Raw genomic sequence first — 15,181 nt, forward strand, 5'->3', positions numbered from 1 at the left:
TGACCTTGAAACTTTTCGTTAATTTTCAATGATTAATGATTGACAAAGAAAGCCATTATAGAGATTACAGAAATGCTACATCTATGATGAGTCGATCGGTATCTAAACCATGAAAAACCATTCATAACTGGCAGAGCTATTAGCATTCAAAATCTTTCATATTTTCGTAACACTCGCATTTTTTGATTTTTTGGAATGACACCCTATCCCAAACCTCGCCGTAAGTCCTACGACAAAAGTTGAGAATATTTTTGACAATACTAAAAACACATACGTGTGACTCCCTAAAAAGAGTTAACAACTTAAGTGATGGGGAATTTCAATTGGGACCCAAGTTGTTTGTCACAAGCCAGGATAAACGAGGAATGTTGAGGTTCGTCTCTCGGCGTGCAAATTTGTGGTAATAATGAATGTTTGGGGGGACCTGATTAAGTTTCCCAAGATCTAATAGAGCCTGCATGGTACCGGAGCACTATGAAATAAATTGCTATCCATGTTTCAACCTGGGAAAGAGCAGTTGACTTTTCTTCCCAGATCCCAGCAGATTACTACCATCGCTATGGAACCGAAGGAGTGGAGGCGAGTCCGATCGGTATGAGTCCGATGGAAGAGCGAGGGCTTCAACCTCGACGGTATGTCGTTGGAAGAAGGACTCTCGGGTTACGGGTTCATCTCTTATCCTGAACTGTCCACCAGGAACTTAACTGAGCTGCCCACCTAGATTATGCTGTTAAACTCTCAACTAGCCTATTGGTCATACACTACTATCGCACGGCCTACGATAACCTATGCTGCAGTCGTATAATAGCCAAAGGTGAATGAGGTGACAGCCCAGGTCAAACCATTGGACGTTTCATATGAATAGGTTCAAACAGATCGCTCAATGTGGACTAATGGAGGACCCGATCTTCCAAGTAAGGAAGACGATAGAGAAATTCACCAAAAAGTTGCTAGTTTGGCATACTATCTGTGGGTGTGGCAGGATGAGCCAGCCTTACCATCGTGATGGGTACAATCCATGGGCAAATCTACCGGAACGAAATCCCTTCCTTCGGTCTCACGAAGGCGAGACACTGTTTTGGCCGGATGTGGCATCCTGTTACAACGTGCGACATTTGTTAAACTAACAACGATGTTTTGGAACCATAGGACCGGTTCACCATTCATGGTTCTATAAACGTACCCGATAATGACACAAAATTAAGAATGGGAATCGTAATTTACCTAAATGTTAACTTGGCGGGTAACCAAACCGTGAACCATGATCCACTCATTGAATGAGTTCGCAGCAACAAATGAACGGTTCAGAGCAGCTCATAAAAAAGAGCCGTTTAGCCCACCTCTAGTTCAACCTGCGCGATGGTCCGTTATGAAGAAGGAACGATGTAGTGGAAACCTAATCATGATATGATAGTTTATTCCCTGAAAGTTTAAATAAAAAGCAAAGCATTGGGTATAAACGTCTTTAAGACTTCTTCTTTATCGACAGACTGCTATTAGAGTACGGAACAATTACGCATTACGGAACGACCAGCTCTTCTACGCTATCCATGCCCTTTCTATTGGGCTTTGGTGATATCGTCGATAAAGTTCCGCTCTGTACTAAGTCCGAATGATGTACCGTAAGCAACAGAAGAGTGTCCTGGCCGGCACGATTTTCACTTGGATCCGATTAAGGATTGCCTTGCAGAGCATTTTAAAAGCACATTTTGCTGAAGGTTTCGTCATTAAACATTGATAGAGGTGTTCTTAATACCGATCCATAGTTCTTTGACAGTTCCACTGCCTGTTCCGAGGCTCGGGATTCAAGTTATTCAACAAAGATTCTTTTCATTCCAGGATGTTTCTGTCGACGGATTTCACAAAGACATCTAACTTTCTCCTTGCATGCTTGGACACGTGTGACGCGCAAGCATATTTCAACAACAGGCATCAAAACGAGAAGAACGATCTTCAGCAAAAGTAGCCAGCTTCTAGCCTTCGCAGACGACCTCGACATAATTACTAGAAACCTTGGGAGTTGGGACGACGGAGTACATCTACACCAGATTAAAAACGAAGGTTAGGAGGGTTGAGATTGGGTTTCAAATCAATGCGTCGAAAACCAAATAGGTAGGAAGAGGTTTCAGAGAAAACAACGTTCGCTTTCCATGGACAGTTACTATTGACGGTGATGAACTGGAAGTGGTTGATGAATTCATATCTTTGGAATCTCTGGTCATCGCCGCCAATAATAGAGGAAGAAGATTCAACGATGCATTCAAGCTATAAGTCAGGCCTACTTTTTCCTCCATAAGACACTTCGGTCAAGGAGTCGTTTTTGAACAAAAACGAACTATTTTTGGCGAAGTATAAATGGAAAGTGGAGAGTGGCGTAGGCGTACTACTTGGAGAGATTGCTAAGGCGAATGTTGGGAGACTACGGTGGCCCGGCCACACCACGCTGCAGGAATGCCGGATGACTGTTCAGATCAAATTGGCATCAGGAATAGTAAGACCAACGTGCTAGATGACTCGACCAGGTTGAAGCCGACTTGCGTGTTTCGAGACGTTCACCAAAGTGGCGACGAGTAGCCCAGGACCGAGTACAGTGGACAGGAATTCTTGATACGGTAAGAGCCACCCCGGCTCTGTGCTGCTATTTGCTTGCCGCTGATGCAGATGTGGCTAATTAATTTTGCTGTTCGGCCTTCACGGGAAACCATGTGACTCTATGTTGTTATTATCACGGAACTACGTGAACAAATCCCAGTTTTCGCTTATCTTTTCTAAGCCCAATTTGGGTTAAGTCATCGAACGCCAGAGATGACCAAACCCAAATTGGGCCCTGCTGTTTATGTTCACTGAGTGGAAACTGTACCTTGTGTGGACGGTAACAGTTTTATTTAATTGTAAGAAAGTTGTTTGAATTCTACACACATAATTTGATTAAGATTATTTGAATTTTTGAATCACTATCTGGCATTCTTTGGCCGATGAATTCCTCAAGTTTGCTCAATACGGCAATTTGGCATAAGGCAAGCAAGCCAACGTCATCAGCCACAGCAATTTCACTCACTCGGGTTCTCCATTGTTAAAGCATTCCAGGGAAATGCCTGTCAGCAGGATCGAGGATGAGTCAGTCAAACGCTTTTTCTTGAAATAAAAACTGTTCACTCTCTAACACCTTCTTTGCAAAATGTCCTTCATGGCGGTCCACTCCATCTGACAGTATCGGTGACCAGGATCCTACTGTTTCTTTCTCCAGCATGCTGCAGCAATGGAATTTATCGGTTGCTTGATGTCGTTCGGAACCTAGCTTACAATTAGTTGGACTCAATTAAGATACTGCATGTGTTGCATCTGTTTCGCTTTGACTACTGGGCTGCATGTTGCCGTCATAAATCTCACTTAATCGTTCTCCTAAAAACTCAAAACTCACATATAGATATTTCCCCAATAATAATGGTCATCGGTACATTGGTAGGAAAGGCACTTTCGGTTGCTTTAGCTATTGTGCAGTTGCAAGGCAAACTTTACTGCTGTTGATTTATATTTCTGTTTCGTTTCACAATCAAATTCGCGCATGTATTAATAAACCATCCCGTCAGTGGCGCCGAGGCACACCGGACAAGGCCTGTTGTTCATCCTCTTTCGCACACATTTATCTACTGGTACCTTCGTATGTCATACTTAGCGATCAATGCTTCAGTTGCGATTTTTATGTAGGTATGTTAGCTGTGCACTGGTATCATAAATGTGTTGGTAAATATATAAGATCAATTACAGGATGTAATTTATAGTAATGTTTAAATAAGTGTAGTTTTCACTGTTTCGCATACACACATTTCTAGTTCCTTTTTTTTGATCTCTTGTCATTTTCTTTATTTGTTTCCGATTGTTTCTATTGAATATTGTTAAGAATTAAAGTCATTAGCAAAATTTTATGACTTGATGCTCTTTAACTACAATAACGCTGCTATTTTCACTTTCGAACCAAAGAATAATCGCGAGAAAATGAAATGTACTGAAAAAATGGGCAATTGTTCAAAGTACAAAAATCGGATGAAATATAATCGGTCTCTTTCTGTAAACTACTATTATCACTTATCAAGCAAAGAAATGCAACCTAAATTCTAATGCTATACTGTGTGTGTCTGTTGTTCCTCCTAGGAGGATGATTGCACACCTAACCGATTGTGGTACAATCAAAATGAAACAAATAGGATTAGAAATTCTCTCAGGGTAATCCATTCCCTATTGCCCTCCTACGGAGGGAATGTTGTTATCTCTCAATAGTGTATTCATCCGCTGCTATTATCATCTTAAAAATTATTTATCTGGGGTTGCCATTCAAAGTGTTTGAAAATCTTGGTTTGCTTGAATTGTTAGAAATCCTATACTGATAAATTATGCTGCAGTGTGTTTGCATATTTTGCTTACTAGGATAAATGGATAGTTCAATGTGTCTTATTATGTTTGCGTTCAAATAGTCATTTGCAATAAAAATAATACCTTTTCAAAGCAGTAATAGTGGTAGACGTCATCGCCGCAGCCCGTCGTTAAGCATTTGAATTTTCGCTCCGACGTAATTAGCCTGTGCAAACTTCGGAGTGGTCGTCCCAAGCGTTGACCTAATTGAGACAAAAAAAAAAACGCAGTCTAATATTAGAAACGCAAACAGCATTACGCAACTCGGTCGTCTTACCTGACATTCGCGGCTACAGTACCACTGATTACCGCAGCCAGCGCAGACGAACTGCGCTTCCCGCTTTTTGCATCCCTGACACTCGGGCACGTCGTTCTCGAAGTCGGGCCCATTTCCACCGCGCGTTGTGATTACCACGCTCGGTTCCCGATCCCGGTGGTGACCATGCTGACCGTCGGCACGCGAAGCACTGGAAGAACCGTGATGGTCATCGCCCTCATCGATTACCAACCGATCGACGCTGTCGTCCGCTTCGTCATCCTGCAAACATATCGGAATGGCAATGCTAAGTTTATAGTGTTCTAATAAATTGGGCTTTTCGCGGTGGTTATATCGGACAGTAACAAGGTTTTATTCAATTTTATGGCCTTATTCTGATGACGAAGTTCAAGGCGCTCTTTAAGTAAACCAACACACTTATTCGTGTTCAGTCAGAAAAAAAGAGACTGTTTGATCCGACAGGCTAATAATTATTTAAATTCATTTTAATTATTGATAGAAGCACCTTAGAATAACAATCATGCTGATCAAATGATTCCTATTGGTCGATCGGAAAATAGTGGACAGTATTTTTAGTAAAGTTGAATATGATAAAGCTGAATATGAAAACCAGGACATTTAACTTTAAATTTAGTATATGTACAGACCTAGATTAGCAGTTACTGTTTTCTGTTAAAAATTCTTTATAGGTAGTTGCCGTATCTCTTTTTTTGTGTTCTACTTTCGTTTGCCTTGGAATTGTCGATATATTCTTTCGCCATTGGACACCTTGTTCGTCAATTGGAGAGAGGTCTAATTTTGGTGGAGTATGTGAATGCCACTTAACTCTGCTCAAATGTTCAATTTGTACTACTTTGCCATACCATTTTTTCCCCTTCTGACAATGTACTCTTCCAGACTCTCACGAATAGAAACCAAATTAACTAAATTTTCGAAGCAACCACCTAAAAATTTGTGTGCTTATCGAGCAACTCTCTGTCAGCGAATAAATTCGAGTCAGAGTAATTTTTTTTAAACGTGTTTTAATTGATCCGTGTGAAAAAACATTATCTCGTTCACTAGAGACATGTTCAAAACCCACCTACCGACTGCCCATACCTGAAAGTAATGCCTGTCAAAAATTATTCTCGTTTGCCTTTTAAATTCAACAATACGAAACTGCTGACCAAATCCCCCGTTTCTTAGTGATAGTCCCCCAGACTGGGGCACACTTAGGTACGTACCCTAACTAGAAAAAAAGGAAACACGCGAGAGAGAAAAAGAAGAAAAATAGACATGAATAAAAGAAAACCGAAAAAAGTGTGACAGAGTGGGAGAGAGAACGGGACATAAAAGAAGAAAAAAAGTCGCAAAAGAAGGAAAAGGAAGAGAAACAGAGAGAACCGGAGGTAATAAAGAGAAGACTGCACGGTGGTCCAGATTTGAAAAAATGCGGACATTAGTAATTGGGTAAAAAATGCGTAATTTTTCAAGGGTGGTGTCTTCGGAGAAGTCTATAAAAATATCAAAAAATAGCACATTTATTAATTGCTTTTTCTGAGATTCCTTTGGAGATCTCCTGATGGACATATTTTTTTATAGATAAAATATAGTACTTTCACCTAATGGCTGCCTGGTTTGCGCGGAGTTGCCCGAAATTGAAAAAAATATTGTAATTTTTTTTTTCATTATTTTATAACTTAAATATGCATCCTAGCGACAGTCTTCAGAGAAAATGTGTATTGTAGCATACTGAATAACTTTGTAGAATACTCGAAAGCAATAAAAAAAATCGTTTGCATCGTACTCCTTTTTAACACATCATTATATTTCGCAACCGGTAAGAGAAGTTTGTATCACCCTAATAGGTGAATTCATGGTCACCCTAATAGAGCAAAAAGATGCGCTATATTTTATTATTAAACTTCTCCGAAGACACCACCCTTGAAAAATTACGCATTTTTTACCCAATTGCTAATGTCCGCATTTTTTCAAATCCGGACCACCGTGGACTGGATGGAAAAAGGGAAAACCGAGGAGCAAAGAAGAAAAACTAGACAAAAAAAGTAAACGTAATAAAGAAAACGAGAAAAAATACGGACTAACTGGACAGATAATTAAAAACCGGCCGGGAACAAGACTTCTGTTTTGAAACAAAAAATGGAAAAATAGATAAAAAGTGGAAAGGGAAGAAAAAAGGGATATAACAGAAATCGAACGGAATAAATAAAACAGAATATGACACAAAAAGAAGAAGAGCATGACATAAGTGAAAAAGCAATATAGACAAAAACGAAGAAAGGGAAAAATAAAAACAGAAACAAACAGAACAGAAAAATGGAAACAGAAGCAAAACAAAGGGAAAAGGGCGAATACGGGATAGAAAAAGAAGCACGGAACAGAGAAAGAGGAGCGGACAGAAAAAAGAAAAATCGATGGAAAGACATGACAAGAAAAAAACCTGACGGAAAAAGTAGGAAAACGGGACAGAAGAAGAGCGGAAACAAGACAAGAAAGTGAAGGCGGAACAGACAGCGAAATATAGCAAACTAAGAGGGAAAAGAATAGCGTCGGAAAAAAAGATAGGGGAAATAAACATGAGAGAAAAAACCGGTATGAAAGTAAGAAAACCGAAAGAAAATTCGTGGGAGGGAAAACGGGGCACAAAAAGAAAAAAAATTGATCATAAGAAAACGGGAGAAAGAATAAGAACAAACAAGACAAAAAAAGAAAAGACCGGACAGAATTTGAGAGAAAAGAAGAAAAAACCAAGAAATCGAGGAAAATGAGAAAGAATCTGAGGATAAACAAGACAGAAAAAAGAAAACACAACAAAAATGGAGAAAAACAGGAGAAAAAAGAAGAAAAAACAGCATTGAAAATAGAGGAACATGAAAGGAGAAAATACGGGAGCAAGAATATGGAGAAATAAAAGCAGAAAAGAAAAAATGAGAAAAAGGAAAGAAAAAAGTGAAAACGGAAGCCAAACAACGGCTTAAACGGGAAAACAAAAACAGAAATGGAGAAAAAGTAAGACATAATAAAAAGAACGGAACACGAAAACGAAAACCGGAATAGAAAGCAGTAAAACCAAAAGAAACAAAACTGAACAGTAATGTGATAGAAAAGGTGGGAAAAATGGAATAGAGAATAAGAGAAACCAAATGGGAAAGTAGAATAGCGACAGATAAAAGAAAAAACCGACCAAAGTAAAGAATAAAACGGGAGAGAAACAGATGAAAAAACAAAAAGAATAACACTTGGAACACATAGGAAACAAACTTGAAAAGCAAAGGGAAAAAAGGGAGCCAAAAATGAAATAAGCGAAGATAGAAAAGAAGGAAAAGGAGATATAAGGAGTCAGAAACACACGAAACCTGGAAACGAAAAACGATAAAAAAGAAAAGATGGAAAACGGAAAAGTAAATAATAAAAAACGTGTGAAAAATAAGAAGAAAATAGAAAACAAATTAGATAAAATGAGACAGGACACGAGGAAAAGGAAACAATGAAACAGAGAACATGTGGCAAAAAATGAAATGATATAAAACGAGAAAAAACGGAAGGAAAAAAAGAAAATTAAGAGCGAATACCAAGATAACGATACAGGAAAGGAGAAAACCAGAACAAAAAGTGTAAAAACAGGACTAAAAAATAGAAAAAACGAAACGAAACGAAAAAGAGGTAAACCGTGTGAGAAAATATGACGAAGAATGACAACCTGATTTCTAGTAAAACTTCGTGTCTAATTTCATGTCCATGTCCAGCTTGAAACCAAACTACGAGTTGAAATTAGTACAAATTCAAGCCTCATACAACGTCCAATGTCTAGTTCAATTTTCAGTCCAATTTCAAGTCTAATTTCAAATGTAATTCCAAGTCTAATCTTAAATCCAAAAAGCAAAGCCTAGGGGTGCTACACATTCCGTTATCGAAACTTGACCTTCTGTTTTTATACGACAGACTGTTTTTATACGCAGCCAGCTATTAAGGTGCTACGATCCTATGGATTCTAACAGTCTCTCCCAGTCGAGATTCGAACTTACGACGACTGGCTTATTAGACCAGCGTCATACCTCGAAGCCAACTGGTAGGCATTCTTAAAACAAAAACTGATCCAATTTATGTTCAATTTGAATTCGATTTTAAGTTCGATTTTGAGCTTAATTTCAAATCCAATTGCATGTCGAATTTCAACTCTGATTTCAAGTCTAGTGTCAAATTCAATTCGAAATCCAATTCAATTCCAATTTCTAGTAAATTTTCAAGTCCAATTTTAAATAAACATTTCAAATTCTGTATTAAATCTTATTACATGTTTAATTCAAAGTAAAACTTCTAGTTTGAATTACTCCAAATTCAAGTCTAATTTCAAATCCACTTTAGAGACTAATTTATACTCCAATTTCAACTTTAATGTTAAATCCAATTGCACTCAAAAGGTCGGACTAATTAATCTAATAAGCTAGTATTTTTGTGATAAACAATAATAAGCTAGCCATCCTACGATTCCTTGATTTTTCCAGGCTAAAACCTTCTTCTGAAGGTTGGGTTTTCCACGTTTTGTTTATGTCTGGGCACGCTAGTGTATGATAATGTCGACGAGTCTTTGGGAAACTGAAGTAAATCAGCGGAAAGTCTCAATGAACTTCCAGAGAAGATCACAATGGTCTCGGCAATGGTCATGATGGCAAAATCAGTGACCGAAAAATTGATAAACCGTATGTTTTTTATATAATCTGTGATTATGCTTTTTTATATTTTATCTGTAATTCGAATACAAGCAAACAAAATTATGTTATCATTCATTTGCCATTTTAAATGTGAGTTTTGTTTTGCTCTTGTTTGTTAGTTCTTCTTATGGCCACCGTAATGCGACTGATATACAACTATTTTTAACATGGGACAAACTGGCCTGATATTCTGTTTTATATTTTTTTTACGCAAGCTATTTTTTTACAAATTCAAGAACAATTACTCCTGTTTAGCGCTAAAACTTAACATATCCGAAAATTCATATTGGACTGATATACGATTTACGCCAGTGTAGTCGGTCCTGCATTCAAAATAATTGACACATCCTTTTTACATGATAGATCACATAAATTTCTCTACAGGCAGTTACGTGATGTTTAGTTGATCATAATTGGAAAAAATAATAACATCTATCTGATTTTCACGTAAATACATTTCATTAGTATGCGTGCAAAATATGTGGAATTCACGTAAATAATTGGCCTGCCCTTCTATTTCTGGTGCAGGTGGGGTTCTTGAAGAGGACAGATTTCACTACACAGTCGTCCGGCATTCTTGCGGTGTGGTCGGCCCTACGCCAAATGTATGATGGAAATCAAACAATGCCTGTAGCTCGCCAGAGTCCGCAATACCTTTCGCTCAAAGACGGCAAGTGCACGTATGTCCTTCGTAAGCAATGTCTTAACTCAGGTTACAAGTCCGCAGAAGACTAACCGGGTCTGTGTAGCGTTTTGTACATCGTAATCTCTGTGTGTCGGCGTATGCTTCTTGATCGAAGTGTATAGCGGAGGGCAAAATAAGCCCGACTTTCAGCTTAAGTGCGTCGTTGAATCTCCTTACTCAAATTATTGTCGGCGGTTCAGTTTATCACCGTCAATAGTCACTGTCGGTCCTCCTCCTAGCCTCCGTTTTTAGTGTGGTAAAGATTGCGTCGGTCGTCCCAAGGTTTCTAGTAATAATGTCAAGCTTGTCCGCTAAGGCTAAGAGTTGACTAGTTTGGTCGAAGATCGCTTCTATCGTTTCGTGACCCGCTTGCCGGATCACATCTTTAATAGTGATGGTAAATAACAACATACAGGACAATCGGTCCTCCGTGCGATTCGAAAGGACTCGCGAGTGAACCACGAAACATGCACGCAGCACGAGAGTGCGTGCAAATTATGCACTTTAATATATTTAAATAATTTTTGGATTTGACAAAAACAGGACTTCTTTTAAAGGTACGGTTTAATCGGTACCAAAGTTATTTTTTTTAATTTTTAAGCTAAAATGAACAGTTTGCCCAAATTTGGTTCAAAAAACGAGAAATCAGTGTAATCAGTTTAAACATCTTCAACGGTTATCATGCATGGAGTGACCTATACATAACATAAGTATAGGAATAATGAAACGTTCAGGTTATTCTGGTATGATGCTGAAAATATACACCGAGCTTAAAGGTTGCTCAAGAATATTCTCATCAATTTTTATCATGCCGTAAAAATTCTAATGATTTTCATTTGTTTATTTATTGAGATTATTTAACAGGAACTTTCAGTTTTTCAAGATCTTAACTAAAAGCCTACAGAGTTAATTTGCATATTCTTTATGCACAGCACTTATTTTATATTTTAGAATTTCACTGTAAGTGGACTGTAAGTGGAGTTATGTCACTAACTGAACTGAACCATGAAATTAAATGTCAAAAGCCCCAACTGCATTTCCGCGGACACAGGGCAAACCTTCTAAAACACTCACCATGTTTAGGAAATGCTGCTCCCGTAGCCGCTGTAGCTGCTTCTGCTGCTCTTGAAGTTGCTGCTGATGGGCCAGCAGCGATTGCTGAAGATTGGATGCCACGACCGGCGTGATCGTGATTTCACTGTTAGACTTGGATAGATTCAGCCCGGTGTTGGCCTGTAGGTTTGCGAGAGCGCCGGAAGTGACGGTTGCCGCCTGCGAGCTCATCCGTTCCGGCGCTGTCAACAGGCGGGCTAGAGTTGGTGAGAACGAAGTGAATCCGGTTGCGTTCGGTCGGGAAGAGGATTTTGTGAGGATTCCATGTAGAAGGGAATTGGTCGAGCTGTTGTTGCTATTGTTCTGTGCCTGATTAGAGCCGTTGGTGTGTTGGCTTCCACCGGTATGATTCATTTCAGCGTTGGAAACCGTACCGGAAGTGGAATTGGAGTTCATTACTGGATGCAGCGTAACTTCCGGGTACGCTCCCTTGCTAAGATTGGCGGCAGCATTCTGCTGCGATTGCTGCTGCTGCTGCTGTTGCTGGGAAGAAGATGAAGAATTGGTTGTAGCTGAGGCAGTTGCAGTTGTGGCTGCCACAGCAGCGCTGGTCAGGCTGCTCAGATTGGACAGCAAATTACGATCGGATTGGCTCATTTTGGCAAATTGCACCAGGACATCTTTGAAGGAAAGGCCGGGTGGGTTCGAGCTGCCACCGCCGGCCGGCAGGTTGTTGGAATTGCTCTGGGACGAATCGTTGCTAGAGGGACGGGAATTCTGCAAAAAAATGGGCGGGGTCGAAGAGAGTGTAAGCAACTAGGGAATATGAATGGAAATAAAACAAATCGTGCATGGGATGTGGTTTTCGATGATGTCGGAGGAAGATGATGAAATGAATACTATGATGGAGGATGCAGGAAGAAAGGAAATTGAAAGCCAAACATACATAAGCAATCGTCTTCGTAGGTGTGTGTTGTCATTAGTTAGTTTCAGTAATGAAATCCTGAATAAACTACATTTGGTGGTATTATCGCTTTTCTAACAAATTTTCAAGCCTCTCCGCCAATATTGTTTACAACTATGGGTCCATATTTTAGAAACTAAGCGATCGAATCCAGTGAATAATTTTGACAGCATGATCATCGTTTTTAAGATTAACATTTTTAACCTATCAATTAGAACTTTTGCAGTCTCGATAGAATAACACGTCAGTTGAGTATGTAATCATAACTCCAAATAATACAACAAAAGGTGAACCTTATTTTCAACCAGATGAAAGCACCTTTTAGTCATTTTCTTAGCATAAGCTTAATGTTAGTGGGATCGAATGTTGAGCACTGATTTTGAAATATGTCTATACACCCAGCGGTGTTCCCTAAGCCCGAGTTCCCTAGTCTGTCTAGCAAATAAAAAAAAATGTCCGTCCACTTAAAGGGGGGGTTAAGGATGAAATGAGTGTTGGTCAGCAAATCATAAACCCACAGGACAAAGCTTTATCGACACGTTACAAAACAAAAGCAGTACGAGCATGCCAAAATGGGCCAAATGAGTATGCTTTCCTCAATGATAGATGAAGCAGTTTATCGACTCACCTCTGCTGCTGCCAGTAGGAAACTCAATTCCGTCATTCGTGATGCTGCGGAGCCACCTTTTCCACCGTCATAGTTGGGAATATTCTTCAGACGACGCCCTCGGCGGGGAACCTGTTCCGGGTGTTTCTGCCTGTAGTCAGCGATAATACTTTTGACGTCTTTGATAACGCCTTGTCGGCCAACCTGCAGATGATTTCCCGACTGCTGATGATGATTCGAGCCGGAAGGACTGTGATGACCGTTGAGCAGCGCAGCTGCCTGGGCAGACAAGCCGGCCAGAATGTTGTTGGCTGCGATAGCGGCCGCCGCCGCGTTTGCAGCGTTGGTCGCCGTCGGTGCAGTATTCGAGATCGATGTGGAACCGCTAGCGCTGGTTATAGCAGCCGCAGTCAGCCCAGCTGACATGGCCAAATTGTTCAAAATCTGCTGATGATTGGAGAGAATTGGTTTCGGCAGAATTTGGCGCTGAATTTGAACAGCGTTCGGTTTTTCCCGCGCTACTTCGGCGGACTTCATATTAGCCCGGGATTGCAGGATCGTATTTGTGGAAGTGATCAACGCGGGGGATGTTGATAATGGCACCATGGTTACGGAACTGTTGCTGTGATTGAACTGGGCGAACAGGTTGTGGTGGTCCTTGCTGTTCGGAAGTGAAGAATGCTGACGAACGCCGGGTATCGAGTGGCTCGAGCTACTGGCATTTCTGCTGCCACTACTTAAGGTGTTGCTGTGTAACGGCGTAACGGAAGCAGGCCGGACGTCCACTTCCGGTGGCGGTGTCGGGGGCCTAGGGCCGACCGACGCCGAACGCACATTTGTTAGATTGGTCGAATCAAAATTGGAGAATTCCGATTCTTCGCCTAGTTTGGTATCGGAGAGGTTCAGTACGTGTTTTTTGCGCGTCAATCGTAGCAAAATTTCTTCTTTCACCTTCTTCAAATGGATCATGTTGTTCCATTCGTTCTCTTTGGCACGTATCATTTCGTTTAGGGTCCGAATTTCGACCTGCAGCGCATCGGTGTGCTTTTGTACATCGTCTATTGAGTTCTTAGTGGTTGTGTCTATGTACTCTTTCAGCAGCAAATCGTGTGCCTGGAAGTTGCACTCTAGCTCACGTTTTAATTTCTTCGACGGTATCAGTGGCTCTTCTTCACGTTCTTCATCCGGTTCAACCGACCGTCGACGTTTTCGTGAAACCGTTTCGGGTTCTTTTATAGCTTCCAGGTTTTCGTCCTTTCTTTTTGGACTTGCATTGCATACAACAGCTGGGGATGGTTTTTCGTCAGATTTTTGCTGCTTTTCAACGTCTTCTACTGCATCATTTTTCACAGACACTGATGATTCGCTTGTTTGCTTCACGGTACTACTGAGATCACTTTCTAGTTTGGGGGGCGGCGATTTTTTCGGAGACTTGTTTATACTAGCCGCACTCGAGCTTTTTTCCGGCGAGCTTTCAATCATCTCCACCGCATCTGATTCATCGGTTTGACTCTGCCTGCCGTTATCTTCTCGGTCGCTTTTGTTTGCATCGTAAGACGAGGACAAATCCACAGCCCCCTCTTCATCGTCCTCTTCGTCATCGTCTTCGTCATAATGATCCTCATCCGGTTGACTACCATCGGCATCCATTTGGAACGCGAGTTCATCGTTGAAGTCACCCTTTGATCCATTCTGGTATTTGGCTTCGTCTACTATATCGTCTATTTCGTCCATCACGGAATCCATCAATTCCGCTTCATCTTTAGCTGCTTTTCGCCCTCGTCTATCAGTTCGATCGTCATCGCTTTGTTTCACCTTGTCATCGGTGACATCCCGTCGAACTTCCTTTGTAGCGTCCTTGACCGTCATGTTTTCCTTATTCTCTTCATTCCTGTGCGCTTCACCACTGACGACGACACCACTCGGTGGCACACTTTCGGTGTCTTCGTGCGAATCTTTTGGTTTATCCTGTGCGTCAGGGGATGCCACTATCTGTTGCTTTACCTTGGCTTCTTTGACGTCGGAAACTTTACCGATGGTTGAGGCTTCCTCCGCTGACGACGGTTTCGTCGCTGTTCCGAGAGCAGATTTTAGACTAACTATTTTGGCATCTGAGCAGACGAGCACATCGCCGCCCTCTTCCATAACGTGCATACTGCGTCTGTTTAGTCTGGAATACAAAAAAAAAGAACAATAAAACAAATTATCAATCTACAAATTAATTTAATTCATATTGTAGAAAATGCAAATTTCTATTTATTTCCGAAAAGACCTTGCGGTTGCTTCCTCCGGCGCTGATCATCTTGACGGAAAAAAAATCGAATAACGTGTGGCACCACGCCGCATTGTTTCGATAATTATTTAATAATCCATTTCGAGAGTTAGACCTTCCCGCTTGTTTGCTGGATAGATGTGCACAACGGCATTGAACTTTGCAATGAATTGCAGAGAATGTGTGTAGGTAGACATGCAT

The 15,181-nt window shown here is 40.7% G+C and overlaps 1 protein-coding gene across 1 annotated transcript in view; it reads right to left on the reverse strand.

Annotated features, from left to right (window-relative positions):
• Positions 1 to 3,520: 3,520 nt before the first annotated feature.
• The window catches only part of LOC128733834 (titin homolog), a gene marked incomplete at its 5' end in the record, with an annotated part of 102,662 nt that continues 91,001 nt past the window's right edge, over positions 3,521 to 15,181 (reverse strand). Inside the window, 4 exons of the mRNA XM_053827652.1 lie at positions 3,521 to 4,613; positions 4,688 to 4,948; positions 11,159 to 11,914; positions 12,730 to 14,878. Coding sequence (XP_053683627.1) covers positions 4,572 to 4,613; positions 4,688 to 4,948; positions 11,159 to 11,914; positions 12,730 to 14,878 — 3,208 coding nt within the window. The remainder of the gene's footprint in view (positions 4,614 to 4,687; positions 4,949 to 11,158; positions 11,915 to 12,729; positions 14,879 to 15,181) is intronic.

This window comes from Sabethes cyaneus, chromosome 2 (genome assembly GCF_943734655.1).
Source record: "Sabethes cyaneus chromosome 2, idSabCyanKW18_F2, whole genome shotgun sequence".
Taxonomy (NCBI): domain Eukaryota; kingdom Metazoa; phylum Arthropoda; class Insecta; order Diptera; family Culicidae; genus Sabethes; species Sabethes cyaneus.